The 18,798-nt window shown below is 42.5% G+C and overlaps 1 protein-coding gene across 1 annotated transcript in view; it reads right to left on the reverse strand.

The window, feature by feature from the left end:
• Positions 1–2,812: 2,812 nt before the first annotated feature.
• Positions 2,813–18,798, reverse strand: part of ARHGEF38 (Rho guanine nucleotide exchange factor 38) — a 109,679-nt gene continuing 93,693 nt past the window's right edge. Inside the window, exons 10-13 of the mRNA XM_083178834.1 lie at positions 16,630–16,770; positions 13,805–14,003; positions 6,205–6,467; positions 2,813–3,357 (exon numbers count right to left, since the gene is read on the reverse strand). Of these exons, the coding sequence (XP_083034960.1) occupies positions 3,172–3,357; positions 6,205–6,467; positions 13,805–14,003; positions 16,630–16,770 (789 nt within the window). The 3' untranslated portion in view covers positions 2,813–3,171. The remainder of the gene's footprint in view (positions 3,358–6,204; positions 6,468–13,804; positions 14,004–16,629; positions 16,771–18,798) is intronic.

The following is an 18,798-nucleotide window of genomic DNA, read 5'->3' on the forward strand; positions in this document are numbered from 1 at the left end:
TTCAATATGAGCCACTTCAATTTGAAAAATGGGCTAAACATGATTTACCACCTTGGTAAATTTCCTTTTGCAATAACTGATACAGATTTTAAATACTATTACCTACATTTGGGCTTCAAATAAAAAAAAAATTAAATTGAAGAAGAGAATTAGATTTGTGTGGATGTTAACTAAATAACAATTTTTAAAAAAAATCCACCAATACTATTCATTAAGTTCTGTACTACTGCTTTATGTAAAATAATAAAAATAAGATAAAATAGTTGCATCACAGTACTTTGGCTAAAAATATAAAATATAGTGTATATGAAATTTCTTTAATTTTTGAAAGATTACATACAGATTTAGCCATGTTCATCTTTCTTGTTGGTCCGCCATGGATTCCTTGTCCCGTCATGATGACAAACGGAAGGTTGTTGCCTAGGCAACTGACTGGGCGCTGTCAAGGGGTATGTTGCAAGAGCAGCTACTTGGGAGGGCAGAGTTTCTACTATGGCAGGTTGTATACCAGGCATTCCCAACCACGGTCCTCAAGGCACATCAACAGTCCAGGTTTTAGTGATATCCAGGCTTCAGCACAGATGGATTAATCAGAATCCCTCAGATACTAATTAAGTCACCTGTGCTCAAGCCTGGATATCTACAAAACCTGCACTGTTGGTGTGCCTTGAGGACCGTGGTTGGGGAAGCCTGTTGTATACTATGGCGAAAGCATGTAATTGCACTACTTTGCAGCTAGGTGGCGATTGCTCCACTAATGAAAATGAAAAGTACAGTACCATGGATGGATATATGAAGTGCAATCATCCATTCACCGGCCACCTTTGCATCACTTTACCTTTGTTTAGCTACATAGGGGTGGGCTCCCTAGTAGATAGTCTTGGCTTGCTACTATGTTGCACATTAATTACAGTATGCTTCGTAGTCAGCCTGAGGGACTCGGTAGGGAAATGTATGCCGAGCTTAGCTCTGTAATGGCAGGCTTAGCTTGGCAAACATTTCCCCACCGAATGTGTGACTACATAGTATACTGTACTGTATGTACTGTACAAATGGAGGCGGAGCGACATTATTGGCCACTAGGGAGCCCCCCCTTGTGTAGCTAAGTTCAGTTTAAACAAGTAAAGTGGAAGCAAAGCATAAATATACTGTGTACACATTTTGCTGTACAGTACCAAGAAAATAATCAAACAGTGGAATTCCAAAACATGGGTTCATCCTGAGTGGTATCCGAACCCTAGGATTAAATACTGTGGCCTTAATCGGTAGGCCATTACAGCCACTGGCCTGTCAGCGCATTCAGATCTGATTTCATTCAGAACCCTAAAATCTTTAGTAATTACTGTAGGCAGCCGTTAAATGCTGCTGGTACTCAAGACTGCGCTCAGGGTTAGTCACAATGTACGCAATATTATTGTATATAAATAAAATATTTGATGTAAAAGCTGCAGTAACTATGTTAGTAGTGTCATCCAGGTGCTATTTTTGAAATCCCCTATGTAATCGCACATTCAGCTCCGGGGACCCTGAGGAGAAATGTAGGCCAAACTCAGCTCTGTAAGGATAGGCTCCTTTGTGGCAGATCATTTCTGCCAACCACAATTGTGTTAATATGCTACGTAGTCCCAAATTCAGACCCGGGAATACAGTATGGAGATGTAGGCCAAGCTTAGCCCGCCTTTACAGAGCTAAGCCCGTTATACTGTACATGATCTGCATTTAGCAATACTTAGCCCAGTGCTCATCTGTAAAGCATACTGTATATTACTGCATGCGCAATGGTGATTTTCAAAAGCGACATCTGTTAAATGAACGTAAGCATTACACTCAACTGCAATGCCTTACACCACACTAGCCACACTGTGCAATGCTGTGCAACGCTTTGCCACACTGCGACATGCTGCGGTATGGATCGCTTTGCGATAAGACCTCCATAGGTATGATAGATGAGTGTGTCTATATCTTTAACTTAACTTAATTTTGCTCATTAAAAATCATGTACCCTACTAATGACATTTGAAATACTAATCCTGCCTGAAATCGACCAGTTAAAAACTCAGGAGACACATTGATGTCATCTGCCAACAACAATAAGAAAACGGAAATATGAATGTGAGAAAGCAGCATGTGCATTATTAGTAAAACCAGTCATTTGCATGTTTCTATAGGAAGAGGTAGGTGATAATGTATATTGCCAGTTCACAGATCACTGGTAAGATAATGCCATGAAATGTTGACAGGATCAGAATTTCCATTATGACTCTACAACATTTTAACTGTATCAACACTTTGGGCCAGATTCTCTAAGCTTTCAAAGTGATAAAATGGAGAGTGATAAACAGCCAGCCAATCAGCTCCTGCCTGTTATTTTTCCAACCCAGCCTGTGACATGACAGGTAGGAGCTGATTGGCTGGCTGTTTATCACTCTCCATTTTATCACTTTTGAAGCTTAGAGAATCTGGCCCTTTGTCAGCCTATTGACTAGCACCCGATTAACATTCATGGATGCTACAAAATATGTATGATATAAGTAATAAGAGGAGAAAAGGAAAAGCTTTCCGGCAGAGAAGGGCAGGTGTCATTTGGTTGAATATTTGAGAATACATATACATTTAATATTAGATAAAAAAATTTCAACTGCATTATTTGCATTATTTTTGCATAGTACCCGCATAAAGTTTTTTTGGTCAAAGCATTTTTAAAATAGAATATATATATATATATATATATATATATATATATATGTCTGGTGTCTGTGTGTCACCGAAACATTGCCATCTGTTGGCAGCAAGTGAAACTACATCTCTTTCTCTCTCTTACATTAGCTACCTTACTAGCTTTCGAAGCATTTCCTTCGAGCGGGCTTACTAGTATATATAGCTGTATACAGCGTACATCTGAATCCAACAATTATGGTAATCACAAACAGATCAAGTTTATAAGTGCTTTAAACAAAACTGTATCTATGTTCCGTAGAACTTACAATAAGAGAAGCCTGCAGCCTGCAAATGGGCCTGTGTGCACATGACTTCTGTCTGTTTTGCCACTCTTTTCAATAAGCGAACATAGAAAATAGATCCTTCACATTGTATAGCACAGGAGCATCTAGAAAAGGAAAAATACATTCCAAATTCAACCCATGCTTCTTCATTGCCCTTAAAACGGAAATGCTAAGCGTATGTCATCTTCCCCAAATAATTAGCTGGAACGTATCCTCTCCGGCCATGAGCCTCTCCAAGCCACCACTCCTTATTGCCACTCAGGTCACAGAATTTAATTATTCTGACCCTCTGGTTCTCTTCCAGAGTGAGTTCCTGCTGACTCCGAGCTTCAAATGCATAAACAGCATAGAAGATCTGAAATATACAGAAAGCCAATTATAAGACCTACAATACACACATAATATATATATCAGATAACAGACTCCCTCCTATAAATCATATGGATATTATGGGTCACAGAGGAGTTCTGGGATCAGGCATAAATTGGCCATACACTACTAATACTTCTCACAGGGGTGTATGGCCAGCTGATCCTCCTTGTGCCACCCAGGACCTTTTTGAGCAGCAGGATCGCATGCGCACTGGACCGAGCCACGGATGGGGGGGGGCTGATTCTGGCTCACGCGCAGACGCAAACGCTGATTACGAACAGCCCGTTCGCACGGAGGGGTGTGGGGTGGGGGGGGGGGATGTAGGGTAGCCATGGGTGTCGCCCATTTGAATGCCCAATGTTTCATGGGTGTCCCCATGAAAATGCTGGGTGTTCCCATGGGATTGTCTCTACTGACTTATATTTGCGATAACAGGGGAGATAATTCGGCAACCATCGAATGATTTCCCCAGCTGTGGGCACATGCGAGGGGATGTGTCTATATGGTTGCGAGGGGAAACGGTGACGGGCAGTTTGCCTGGGCAGTGGGGTGGCGTTACAATGACTTGGTATGTTGGCAGATTCGCAGTTTATCGAGTCAACCAGAATCACCCCCTGGATGTCAAACATCCGATTTGGCCACTTTTGATTTCTCCTCCTGATTTCAGAATTGGGTGAAAAGTTGCCAAATCATACTAGTGTATGGGCATCTCTGGGCAGCAGGACATGTGATATAATATAAGAGAAAGACATTCAAGGTAACTAATAGCTTTTAAAATAATGTATACTAGGGGGTGAGATTTCCAAATCAAAATAGAAGTGATAACATCGGGGGCTGACCAATTACAAAGCAATTACATCAAAATTCACTAGTTTTACATATAGAGCCTGTTTCTACTGTAAGTCATACATAAGTCAAAAAAGAAATGCTTCTTGCGGAGCTGAAATTAGGATTTCCATTACCCGGCAAGGTAGCAATTTAGCTCATTTGCACTTTCATAGAGCGTTCAAGAATGAAAGATTGACAAAATAGGGATTATTCTGGTTCACTCCTTCAGGCAAATTGCTTCTCAAATGGACAAAACCATGTGCACTGCAGGTGGGGAAGATGTAACTTGTGCAGAGAGAGTTAGATTTGGGTTGGATTTTATCTATATTGCAGTGTAGAAATAAAGCAGCCAATATTTTCCCTGCACAGAAACAAAATAACTCACCCAAATCTAATTCTCTCTGCACATTTTACATCTGCCCCCCCTGCAGTGCACATGGTTTTGTCCATTTAAGAAGGAATTTGCCAGAAGGAGTGGACCAAAATAGCCCCCCATGTGCAGTCAGAAAGATCACTCTGTGAAATGGGCATTTCTGGGTAGCGACTGGTTGCACGGAGCAAAACCATCTTGTATTAGTGACATGGGAGTATTGTGGGCGTGTAGCCAGATTTCCCTGCTTGTTTGAGGCATGCAGACACTGTAGAGAAATGGTGGACCCTGTGCACCCAGCATGGGGTGAGGTTCTGATACTAAATGATGATATGATGATGATTATGGCTGTGGCTGGGAAAACAGTGGTGGACAGATACTCACATATTGCAGGCAAGGACATCCCAGTATGCCAGCACTGTGTGCCTGACTATGTTCAGGACTTTCTACATACTGTAGTACTGTTTCCCCACACATTACTAATGCTGCAATACCTCAGCAAGTAGTAATTAGTATATTATTCTTATTATAAGTGTTTACTGCCAGCTCTTCTATTGGATTTAATAAAATGGAGAGTGATTATAAATGTGATGTAAATGTTTATTTTCACTCATGTAATTAGTGATAGGACTATTAATACATATTAAAGAGGTGAAATTAACTTATATTTATAATGTTTAGACATGATAAATATCAAATCATAATTTTTATTTAGTTTCTGTATTAAAGGGTCTATATAATGTCCTAGGTGATACATTCAGCATGCCAGTGGTTAGGATGCTGGTGTTCAGTATACCTACACTGGTATCCCAACTGTCTTCAGAAGACAGGCACCATAACTTTGAAAGATTCAGGATGCCGACAACCGTCATCCTGATTGGTGAGTATGCGGGGCAGGTTAGGGGCAGGCCGGGTAAGGTTTAGGCACTTGTGGGGGGACTTAGGGTTAGACCAAGGGAAGGTTAGGGTACGAGGAAGGGGGTTAAGTTTAAGTACTTAGAAGAGGGGGGGGGGGTCAGGCTGCAGGAAGCTGGGGTTAGGTTTAGGTGGGCACTAGCAGAGAGGGTATGTTCAAATCCCCCTGTTATTAAGCATAGACCCCGAAGGCTCTCTGGCTTTTCATTTTCATAGATTGATGTTTGATTATATTTATTTTCCCCCCATAATAGAAAATCATGTGATGAGCACAAGTTATAAGTCTGGTCCCTAAGTAATGGGACATTGTGATGACTGTAATAACCTAGGCAGTGGTCCTCAGTCCCTCACACAGGTCACAATTTTCCAGGTCACCTGGCAGGAGCACTGTGTATCACCAAATGTTACATTTTTTTAATCCACAGGTAACCTGGAAACCATGAACTGTGTGGGGTACTGACGACTGAGTTTGAAAACCTGCGACCTAGTCTTCTGTATATCATGAATAGGACTGTTATATTCCTAATTGCCCTGTATCTCAGCTCCATGCTACCCTGAGTGGCAATGACAGTATCCAACTTTTACCTCATTACCTTGAAATATTGATAGTATGCTATATGACTTTCGAATGCTGTAATTATATGCATACTTCCCCATGCATAATTACATTATTTGTTTTTATCAAAATAGATTCACATGAAGGCATAAAATAATTACATGATATTCTTCACTATTCTGCCAATTGTCTGCATCGGATTCAATAATGTCATGTTTCTCATCGTCTCCATTTATGGATGGGCTACTGTCTCCCGCACTGCCCTGTGATACGCTGCTGTTTCTGTCACGAGGAGGCCGAGATGAGACAAAAAGACTGAGGTCATCAAAATCTTCATCACAGAAAGCGCTGTCCGATGAATCTTTTTGCTGTCTTCCAGGGTTGTATGGCTTCAGGAAAGACGAATAGACATAGCCTTGCAGTACTGAAACAGAAGGTGAATACGATAAATAGGTGCATAGTCCAAAAGGATAAAAGTATATTCCATCATAGGTCCAAGTACCAATTTGGAAAGCCCACATTTGCTTAAAGTCAATGCCCAACCACATGTTGATGCTGTTGCATTGGCAGCACTGACTGAAATTAATGGCTCAGCACTGGAACAAATTCCATATAGCCCTACTAAGCACCCTGTGATTTCTGGGCATTCCCAAACCTGAAAAAATAACTGCTTTGGAAGAAGTTTTGAACAGATGATGAAGTGCAAAAATGCCACAGTTGCAACATGAAAAGTGATGTCACAAAACAATCTACTGCATGTCTTTGAATAATTGTTGAAACACTGTGAAAAATGAGTTGAACGTGAAGGACGTTACTTTGAAAAATAAAAATTAGAGCCTCAGTCTCATTACTTTTCAACCAGTACTCGTAGATATATGAAATGCAGTAGTTCTAGTGCAGGCCTGGCCAATGTGTTGCTATCCAGCTGTTGTGAAACTACAATCTTAGCATGCCTTGCCACAGTTTTAGCATTCTCTATTAGCAATGCTATGGCAGGGTATGCTGGGAATTGCAGTTTTACAATAGCTGGAGAGCCACAGGTTGGTCAGGAATTAGCTAATGGATGCCCACAGAACTGTTCATCGTGGAAAGAAGAAACCTGTATGAAGGTACTAACTTAATTAGGTCATCAAGTGTCCCTCTTTCCTCATTTGCTACCCTGAAGGCTGGGACCTGAAGTGAAACCCATCCCACCTTGCTGCTGTTCTTGGTGAACACTGAGGAATTTGCTAGACATTGTGGGGGAAATTTACTAAAGGAAATTTGTAAAAAAATAGGCGTATTTGTATCCAGAAATACACTTATTTTTGACATTTACTATCCCAAAAATACGGCAATTCGTAGTCGTATTGATGTGCTATCAATACGAATACGTCTAGCCGTATTTTCGGGATAGTAAATGTCAAAAATAAGTGTATTTCTGGATACAAATACACCTATTTTTTACAACTTTCCATTAGTAAATTTCCCCCATAACATGATTATGTGCCATGTATTGGTATAATTTGAAGTGGCCCTTGAAAGTTTACGAACCATTCAGAAAACTACCTAAAAGTTAATAAAAAAGAGAACCAAAACAAACAAATGGCGTGCTATTTTTTTTATTGAGGAAAATTATCCAATATCACTGTCATGCTTGGCTTTAGCTGGTATCTGGGATATGATTAGTGGCAAATGAAGAATGGAGGAAAGATGATGGTTTAATCCACCTTTAACTCATAAAAGAAGATACATATTAAAGCAGAAGAATTTGGAATTCACGTAGGCATTCTAGTGGTATACAGGTCAGGAGACATGAGAGTCTATGTTTGCTGCAATGAATATAACAAGTGGGTGAGTAACCAGACAGAAGGTTTGATAGAAGACTGAAGAGTAACCGGACTGAAAACCAGAAGAATAATCACATTAAGGACTTGAATGAGAACTGTATAAATACTGGACTAGAGACCAGAAGAATAACTGGATTAGAGCCTTGGAATGAAGACTGCAGTATAACCAAACTAGAACCCAGATTAACCAGATCAAGAACTTGAATGTTAACTGTAGAGAAACGGTACTGGAGACCAGAAGAATACCAGAGTGGAGCCTTGGACTGAAACCTGTAGTTTATCTAGACTGGAGCCCTAAAGGTGTGTACACATGGGTACAATCAGCATGAGATTTTGACTATATAGTCAAAATCGCATCAGGATTGCATGCAGATCACTCAAGTTTTTTACCTTGCAATCCCAATGAGCGCTCCCGAAGCAGCAAAAATCGAAACCTAGATAGACAGGGCTGCAATGACTATATAATGCAGATCTGCACTATATTGTCCAAATCGCATGCATGTCGGATGGCTTGCTGTGCAATTCAATCCCGATGCGATCTGATTGCTTTGGGATTGAATAGCAAGCCTAATCGACCGTGTGTACAAACCATAAGAATAACTGGATTGAAGATTTTATATAAGTACTAAAGTGCAACCGGAGTGGAACCAGACGATTAACCGCAATGAAGAGTTGAAGTAAATACTGAAGTACAAGCAGGCTGAAACCAGAAGATGCACAGCAAAAAAAGAGAAAAAAAGTAGTGCTAATATACCAATGAGGAGTTAAAAAATTAAAATATACATTTAATGGTGCACATAAACATACATAACACAAAAGATAAGGGAAATTAAAAATTACACATCAGATTGCCAAACTTCATAATAGATGATAATGGGATCCATTCCTATGTACACCGCCATACTTGGATGTAAAAATGGGGAAAGATTGAACCACATTAGTTGGCAAAGTCTCCAGTGAAGTTCTCAAATAGTGGTATAGTTACCAATTGTATACACCTAAGGAGTTAATCCAATTTAGGATAGCATAGCAGCGATGTCCTCTTCGTTGGTGAAGGTGTAGAGATGAAGTCCCACTGTGTGAGGTAAACAACTGGAATTAGGTCCCCACGGGTGGCAATAGGCAGTGGAATAGGCTTGCAGCCACTAACGCGTTTCACTGGCACAGCTTTTAAAAAAAAAACTGTACCTGTAACAGTGAAACGCATTAGTGGCTGAGTCATCTTTCGAGCTGTAATGAGACTGGACTTCTTCCAATTAATTAGCCATTCATGGGCCTGAAGGATGGACAAAGTTAGCTGAATGTGCTCATGAAGGGTGTCCTGAGAGTCTGCCATCAGAAGGAGGTTGTACAAATAAGGAAGTAGTAGGATGCCTTGCAGTCTCAGTCATCACTGCCATCACTTTCTTGAAAACACAAGGGGCCGAAGACAGACTGAACATCAGGGCCTGGAACTGAAAGTGACGCTGTTGGATGGCGAAACAATGAAAACTCTGATGGTCCTTCTGAATTGGAATGTGCAGATAAGCATCCTGCACATCTTAGGTTGCCAGGAAGTCGTCCTTCCATAGAGCATGCAGAATAGATCTGAGGGACTTCATCCTGGACCTGGAGACTTACAGGAATCTGTTCAGAAGGTTTAGAATAAGGCGGAAGGAGCCGCCTGGCTTTGGGAAAAGAAAAAGGTTTGAATACAACCCTGGTCCTTGTTGCAGAAGAGGAACAGGTTCTATGCAGCCAGGAGAGATTTAACCAGGATCCAATTGACTGATACAATTGGCCAAGTAGACAATAGAGGAGACACAATCTACAACAGATATCCCCAAATGAGGTGAGAAGGTAAAGAGGGATTAACAAAATAAAACCTATATATAGACATCTATATCCCAACAACCAACAGAATGAGATGAGGAAGGGGAACATATGACCTGATGCAGGGTAGTGTAGAGCAGGAAGGCAGGAGAAAAACCCTGTCCGGAGCCACCCAGAGACTACCTTATGAAAGTATAACTTTCTCTGATGGCCTAGAGGGGAGTCTGAATGATCGGAGTCCCCACTGTTGGGACCGATGCCGCTGCCTCTGCTGCCAACGGTAAACTGGCGCAAACAGGTAGAGTGGGGGTCCCCCGGAGGGAGTCTGTTTACCTTACATCCGACTCCTGGCACTGTTACGGCTCTCCTGATATCTGAGGAGGCGCTGCGGCATCTGGCCATAGAGGTCAGAGACCCGGCACAGCGCGGCTGTAATGCTGCAGACGGGCACGCTGTGTGAAACAACGCTTCTGCAGCCTGTAGTTAGTAAAGATAAATAAAATTTAATAAATAATAACGGTTAAATCAGGGCTAAAATGCCCTGCTCCTAAAAAGTGTGCCCTTTCCTGAGGCACCAAGGAGAAAAACTGACTGTCCTGGGGCATGCTGGGTATTGGGGAGGAAGAACCTCTCCCTACTGCACTCCGGAAGTTTAACTCTTTGGTGCCCGGTCTGTGGACCTGCAATACCCAATTCCCAGTAATCCAAGGTAACCTTTAAGGTACTGAAGGCCTTTCTCACATTTGCTAATGTTAATGTTCATGAGTCACCATCAGAAGGACACTGATCAACAATGGTGTGCATGGCAGGATTGCAAGGAGAAAGCCAATGCTCTCAAAAAAGAACATTGCTGCCCATCTACAGTTTGCTAAAGATCACATAGCCAGAAGGCTATTGGAACATTGCGGTTCAATGTTGATAAATGTAAGGTCATCATGCATCTTGGGAGACGTAACCAGTGTGCTACCTACAATATAAATGAGATACAGTTAGGGGGAAGAATCACATCTGAAAAAGGACCTAGGAGTGCAAATTGATAACAAACTGGGGTGCCGTGCTCAGTGTCAAGGAGCAGCAACTAAACTCAACAGGATACTAGCCTGTTTAAAATGGGGCATGTAAGCTAGGGACGACACTGCCAAATTACAAGACATTGGTTAGGCCTCCTCTGGAATTCGGAGTGCAATTCTGTGCTCCACACTACAAAAAGGACATTATAAAACTCGAAAAAGTTCAGCAAATGGGATTAGTCAAATTTGGAACGTTTACGCTTGAGAAACGACATTTATAGGAGACATGCTTACATGTATAATTATATCAGGGGGCAATATATGGAACTATCAGGCACTCTCTTTACCTGGCCGTCATTGACCAGGACACATGGACATCATCATCTTAGACTAGAGGAGAGAAGATTTTTGAGCCTCTGACGGAAAGGTTTTTTTATGGTCAGGGCATAAAAAGGTGTGGAACTCTGCCAGCTGAGGTGGTGTTGGCGGACACAATGAATGCATTTACATGCAATCATCCATGGCGAGTGATTGCGAACGGATTTGCAGCTATTCGCAGTGGCAGCAATATTTTTGCAGCCCATTTGCAGGCTAACACAGGACGGATTTCACTCTGGTTGGGCAACTATGTGATTTTAAGCGATCAGGTCTGAATCAGGCCCAATGGTTTTTGTACATGGGAGACCAAAATAGAGCTTTTTGGTTAAAATGAGAAATGGTATATTTGGAGAAAGGAGAACACTGCATTACAGCATAAAAAATATACCATCTGTGAAACACGGTGGTGGTTGTGGTATCATGAGGTGGGTCTTTTTGCTGCATCTGGCCCAGGACAACTTGTCATCATTAATGGGACATCTGTCCCTGTGCTGCACCTCAACCAAAGAATGGTAAAAGAAGAATACATTTTAAGTTTGGGAGTGGCTAAGCCAAAATCCTGGTGTTAATCCAATTGGCATGTTGTGGGAGGACCTGAAGAGAGCAGTTGATGGGTGGGAACACACCAGCATAACAGGGTTGAAGCTGTTTAAGGAGGAATGAACAACAATTACAGGTGAAATGTTTAAATGCAGTTATTGCTGCACAAGGGGGTCATACCAGATACTGAAAGCAAAGGTTCACATACTTCTGCCGCTCACAGATATGTGATATTGGACCATTTTCCTTAATAAAAAAAAATTAGCATGTCTAATTTTTTTGTCTCATTTGTGTGCTTTGGTTCTTTTTATCTACTTTTAGGAATAAAAATGGATAATCTAAGGTAGTTTTCGGTTAAATATCAGCAGAAATATCGAAAATTCTGAATGGTTCACAAACTTTCAAGTACCACTGTATTTTGCTTTTTACAAACTTATAACCAAAATTCATGGTTGGTAACTTGTGTACTTATTATAGCATAGTGATGAATACCAAGGGCCTGCTTTGATGAACAGGTAGGTTTTCTGTGTCTGTTAGAAGCTTGTTACAGTGTTAGGGGTCAGCACCGGAGATATTTACACAGAAATAGCCATGTAATGCCCCATACATACTTACAGTCAATATGTAAGTATGTAGTGAAGTATGCTCCTACATATTTATACTGTATATCTTCAAACTGTCCCTAAATGTTCACATGCCCCTGGTGCTGAATGTGATACCCACATGCAGGGGTGGGGGAGACGGAGCAGAGCCAAATTACTCCAGGTGACGAAAATCCTAGTTTTGGCTTTACTGACAGTTAAACTTTGTGGACCATGAAAGAGGCACAGTTTTGGCTAGTATCTATGTTAGTGTCTTGGTGTTTGGGTCTACAATGGTATAATTTGAATGGGTTAATGTAGGGCCTTTTTTTGTTCCAACTTCACATATCTATTTGTTGGGTAGCACTGTATACCCTTCCAGAATGGCTGGGAGGCTCCCAAAAATCAGGTTCCCCTCCCAACCCCCCCAGAAAGGTGGGCAAACCTCCCGGAGTCCGCCAGATCCCTATACCCCGCTACATCTAGGTGCCTCAGTATTGTAATACCACGATCCACGGCTTTTCGGGGGGGGGAGGGGGGGGGGATAAAAACGCAAATCGCATCATTTTAGCCCCGTCCTCACCTCAAAGACTCACGAATTGTGGGATTTTCAGTACTGGGGGCGGGGCTTGATGACGTTTCCTCTCTGTGCTTCTTAAAAGTAGGGAAGCCTGGTATGTAGTATATCCTCACCTCCACCATAAGGGCAGTTTCACACGCTCTGGCTCCTGCCGGGTGGCGAAACCCTGCACGGCCGAAAGCTGTGCCGTGCAGGGTTTCGCCACCCAGCGGCACCCAGTTGTTCGGCTTCTTGGCCGTGCAGGGTTTCGCCACCCAGCGGCTGCCGATGTGTGTGAAAGGGGCATAAAGGTCCTGCACTATCCAATCGCTTACTCAGCTGCAGAGAGGAAAATGTGAAAAATATTTTGAAAAGTAGCAAAAATAACCAAAGTATCTAAAAAGTGCCGAGAGCTGCAGGACACAAATGAGCTCCTGTCTATAGGAAATATATTGGTGGAAAAAGTAATGTAAAACTACTGTAACCTGTAAATGGTAGTGCTTAAATGTGTTAGGAAAACTCTATAGTGTAGATTACTCCAAACGGCAGGTTTTCCATACAGCACTTCCCGGGGAAGTTCAAAGTATTTAACTCTTTTGTTTCCATATCGCACACAGGGCCAGATGCACTAAGCTTCAAAAGTGATAAAATGGAGAGTGATAAACAACCAACCAATCAGCTCCTGCCTGACATTTTTCAAATACAGTCTGTGACATGACAGGTAGGAGCTGATTGGCTGGCTGTTTATCACTCTCCATTTTATCACTTTCGAAGCTGAGTGCATCTGGCCCACAGACTGAAGTGAGCATTTACAAGTTTCATGCTTTACCCAGGAAAGGGTTACTTTATTTGCATCATATTATACTGAAACCAGGAAATCTGCTCCGGTGCTGTAAAAATAAATATGCAGAGGATGTTTATTGTTCAGCACTGACAGAAGGACCATATTTCTAGTTGCTTAGTAAGAAGAGAACCACTGTGCTCAGAGCATGGAACAGGCTGATGTTCACACAAAAGAAAGTCAATATTTCATTGAGCGTTTTGTTACTTACTTCCTGTATCCACAAACCACCTGCTAGTACTTCCCAAAGGGTCCTTGTACTCCACAATAGCCACCATCTCCCCCTCAAACAGATCTATATCAAGGTCCTGGGAAGCATTGCACTTGCGCTTTGCCTGGTAAAGTTTATCGACACCATAGGTAGACAGTAGCTTGCATCTGTGAATCTCAGTCTGACGAGGTAGTTCAGGCTTAATGGAACACAAACGGGGAAGTTATTGACTGATGGCAATGTAAAGTAGAATATTTTCATGGTCTACTTAAAAAAACAAAAAGAATATTGTATGTTTGCTCAGTGGGGAATGACATGCAGATCCCGTAGAAGAGTTAACTCTTACAGTTCTCTTGCATTGTGTATATACATATCACAGCAAGGAAAACAGAGTATTTTATCATGTAGATATTATTAGCAATGATTCAGATATTTGAATATTAATTGTAATGTCTTTTTCAAAGATACAACACTTTATTTTCACTGAACCTAGGGTTGCCAGGGCAGCTGCTTAACAATAGACATCTCCAAATTGTATTCATGCATCATGTATGATTACAGATCATGAAGGACCGGTGACACCTAGGAAATAAGGGATCCTTGTGATAAACACAAAAATGCATAATCCAAACTCATGGAACTCAAAAATAACTCTGAGCAAGTAGGGTCCATGGGCCAGATGTCATAGCATCCCAGTTTGGCGGCCGTGATGGATGCCGGCTGAACTCGGACAATTTTTTAAAGGGGCAATCATTTACAAGGTATAGTTTGTACGCAAGCCTCCTATTCTATTCTCCCTCTATGGGGGTCGTGGACCCCCACGAGGGAAAATAGCCGACGGCCGTCGGGAAACCGGGCATCAGTGTTTTGACAGTCGTGAACCCGACGTCGGGTGAATGCCTGTTGGGATCCTGACTGTCGGGACCCCGTCCAGCATCCCATTATACTGTGCATAAGTTACACTGCTCAGGACTATGGTGTATTTTCTACAATGCATTCCTGTTATTAACCTGGTACATTATATTATGCATGCAACATCAGTATTTACTATATATATATTTATCAAGGGGCTCGATCATGTACTCTTTAATGCTTAGCCAAACCTCTGTGTTGGCTGGCCACACCCCTAAGCATGGACCCCTAGAACTGTATTCCCCCAGTGGGGTATTTTTGTCCCAGTCCAACTCTGCTCTGTATTTTTATTACTAATCAACATGATTCATGTATCATTACTAATGACTAATAACGCCCACATAGCTTTATTAACAATATTTATTAATTTCCAGTGTCTGCATATGATTACTAATAATTAAGTGCCATCAATATATATCTATAAATGGAAATAGTGCCTCCTTAGTTGAATTCAAACATAAATTTGTTGTGCAGAATATGCCATTTCCGAATATTGCTATAATGACAGCTACTCCTCACACAGTACCACACCTCCCCCCACCCGCTGGCAGTCAGACATGTACATGGACCCTATCTCAGCCCTGAGCCCCTGGCTCCCACCATGACAGCTGTGATAAACTGTGACAATCCTTGGAAGCCATCCGCCCAGGCCGCTCCCCCTCCTGCCACCCGCCTGTGGCATAGCACAGCCTCCGGCAGCATGGACAGGCCTCAGCCTCCTCTCTACAGCGTTGTACTGGCACTGCCCTGCCCAGGCTGCCTCCATTCCATCTTGGCCTCCCCTCACTGTTCTTTCCATGAGGTCTCCTCTGAAGCACGCACACAGCCTCTCCTGTCACCTCTGGGACCTTCAGAAAGCGGAGCCTTCACCCCAGAGTTGCCAGATCATCTTTTAATAAGCAACACATAATGAACTGCACAGGTTCTTGACTGCTCATCAAATGTAATAACAGTTGGTAAAAACTCCTCCCAATCACACCAACTGTCATTACATCTGATGAGCAGGCAAGAACCTGTGTAATTCATACTGTATGTCTTGGGATGATCTTGCAACTCTGATTCTTCCTCCTCCTCGACTATCACTCTTTGGAATTCTGCAGCTGTCCCCACTGCCAGTGTTGCAGAGCGGGAGTAGCCCCCCCCCCAGCGCCCCGGGGCCGTGACTCCCTAGCCCCCCCTCCCTGTAGTTACGGACCCGTCACTGCATACGTCATTAGTTTAGCGAACTGGGAAGTTTCTATGAAACACTCATGTGAAATGTGACATTATAATACTGTATCATTCCATTATAGTGATAACTTCATTTTCATATCTAAAATGTTAATAACACATTTCCATTTTTAAGGAAAATATTATGTTCTGAATATTGGTTTGGCATGGTGTTTCTATTTTAGTAAGTTTGCCATGGGTAGTGCCTTCTTATAACCTGCAGATGTCACTGTTGCTATAAGCTGTGTATGAAGAGATGTAGCGACTATAGCACACATACATGAATTGCAAATAAAACATACCACATACCTCCCAACTTCTGTGTTGGGGAAATAAGGACACTCGCGCGGAGCGCCCGTAAAGGGGGCGTGGCATATGCAAATGAGGCATGGCTTATGCTTATTAGCCGCAACCTCATTTTCATAGGAGAATAGACGCTGTGCGCATGCGCACAGCGTCTATTCTATTAGATTGGGGGGTCTCCCAACTGCCACCCCCGCAGCGGGACAATGCCTGCCGCTGGTGGGACAGCGGGACAGGACCCGAAAATCGGGACTGTCCCGCTGTAATCGTGACAGTTGGGAGGTATGATACCACCAAGCATCTGTGTCACTAATTGGGACACTCGCGCGTCCCCCAAAAACCGGGACGCTCCTGCGGAAAGCGGGACAGTTCGGAGGTATGAATAAAGGACTCTATCTTACCAGGGGAGAGAGTGTCTTCTTCCTCTCGAAGCTCAGTTTTCTTTCAATGAATGTACCATTGTTGTTTTCCTTCATAAAGTTTAGATTCTGCAGCTCATCCATGATTCGTTGCTGAACCTCATTCACATTTGCAGAGATCTGCTGCCAGAAAGCAAGCAAAAATCACATTAGGTTACCAAAAATGGGTTCTTAAATTACATCACCCAAAATATACAATATTTAGACACATGTAGCATTTAAGAAAGTAAAGGGTTATTTTACATACAGACAGGGGTTTGTTTTCCAACTCGACTGTCTATTCTTGCTATTCAAATTAATAATCAATTAAGGCAATTAAATTAGAGAAATTGCCAAGAAACTTAACATTACCTACAACGGTGTGTACTACTCCCTTCAGAGAACAGCACAAGTAGAAAGAGAAGGGGGAGGCACAACTGAGCAAGAAGAAAAGTATAATAGAGTCTCTAGTTTAAAAATAGACACCTCATACAGTAGGTCCTCAACTGGCAGCTTCGTTAAATGCTACCCGCAAAACACCAGTGTCAACGTCCACAGTAAAGAGTTTACTTCAGGATGATGGCCTTCTAGGCAGAGTGGCAAAGAAAATCCATATTTGAGACTGGCAAATAAAAGGAAAAGTTTAATATGGGCAAAAGTACACAGATATTGGACAGAGGAAGATTGGAAAAGAGCATTATGGACAGACAAATTAAAGTTTAAGGTGTTTGCAGTGGTGTAACAATAGCCCCGCAGACCCCGCTGTGTAGGTGTGGGCGCCGGGGGGTCTGGGGCTATTGTAATGCTGCTGCCACCTGCCAGGAGCTCACCTGCCGCATCTGTGACCGGAGCCTGGGAACTGCAGAAGATTTGTCTGCGGTCCTGGCTCCGCTGTCTTCTCCTGGCCTCTATCACAACGGACTATCACAAAATGTCTGCCCCGAAACAGAAAACTGTCTGCTGTATGGGGGCGGACATTTTGTGATGGTCCATTTTCATTAGATGCTGTCATGCTGGAGCCAGGAACGGACATGGGAGCAGGGACCACAGACAAGGTGCCTGGCAGGGGGGGGGGGTTAACTTACTGTGCAGGGTGGGGTGTTAACTGTGTGTGGGGGGGTTAACTGTGGGGGGCGCTGCCGGCAGAGAGGGTGCGCAAAACTTTAAGTTACGCCACTGGGTGTTTGGATCACACAGAAGAACATTTGTGAGAAGCAGGACAAATGAAAAGATGCTGGAATATTGCCTGGCGCCATCTGTCAAGCATCGTGGAGGAAATATGATGGTCTGGGGCTGCTTTGGTGCTGGTGAAGTGGGAGATTTGTTCAAGGTAAAAGGGATTTTGAATAAGAAAGGCTGTCACTCCATTTTGCAATGCAATGCCATACCCTGTAGACAGCGCTAGATTGGAGACAATTTCCTCCTCCAACAGAACAATGACCCAAAGCACAACTCCAAATTATACAATAACTATTTAGGGAAGAAGCAGGCAGCTGGTATTCTGTCTGTAATGGAGTGGCCAGCGCAGTCACCAAGCGCGGGGTGAAGTTTCTTCAGATTACCTCAACAAATTAACAGCTAGAATGCCAAAAGTCTGTAATGCTGTAATTGCTGCAACAGGAGCATTATTTGACAAAAGCAAAGTGCGAAGGACAAAATTGATTGATTTCAAATAAAAATCATTATTTCTAACCTTGAGGAGTCAGTAAGGAAATGTTTTTTCCGCACTACGATTGGGAAGGCTGCTGGTGCAGATGGCATACAAGGCAAGGTTTTGAAAAAGTGCGCTGCCCAGCTTGCAGGAATTTTCACATTTATTTTTAATTTATCCCTTAGAGCTTGTTACGTGCCCAAATGTTTTAAATTTACGACTATTGTACCTGTCCCTAAGAAAGGCAAAACCGAAAGTCTTAATGACTTTCGACCAATTGCCCTGACGTCATTGATTATGAAAAGTTTTGAGAGATTGGTTCTTGCTCATGTTAAGGAGTGCATTCCCCCTGGCTTCGACTCCTTTCAGTTTGCTTATAAAGCAAATAGATCTACAGATGATGCAATGCTCATGTTAGTTCATGAGCTTTCTGCCCACCTAGAATCCAAGGGTTCGTCTGCCCGGATTTTGTTTGTCGATTATAGCTCGGCGTTTAACACCGTGCCGCCATTATTATTGGT

This window comes from Crinia signifera, chromosome 1, assembly GCF_055691185.1.
Source record: "Crinia signifera chromosome 1, ASM5569118v1, whole genome shotgun sequence".
Classification (NCBI taxonomy): domain Eukaryota; kingdom Metazoa; phylum Chordata; class Amphibia; order Anura; family Myobatrachidae; genus Crinia; species Crinia signifera.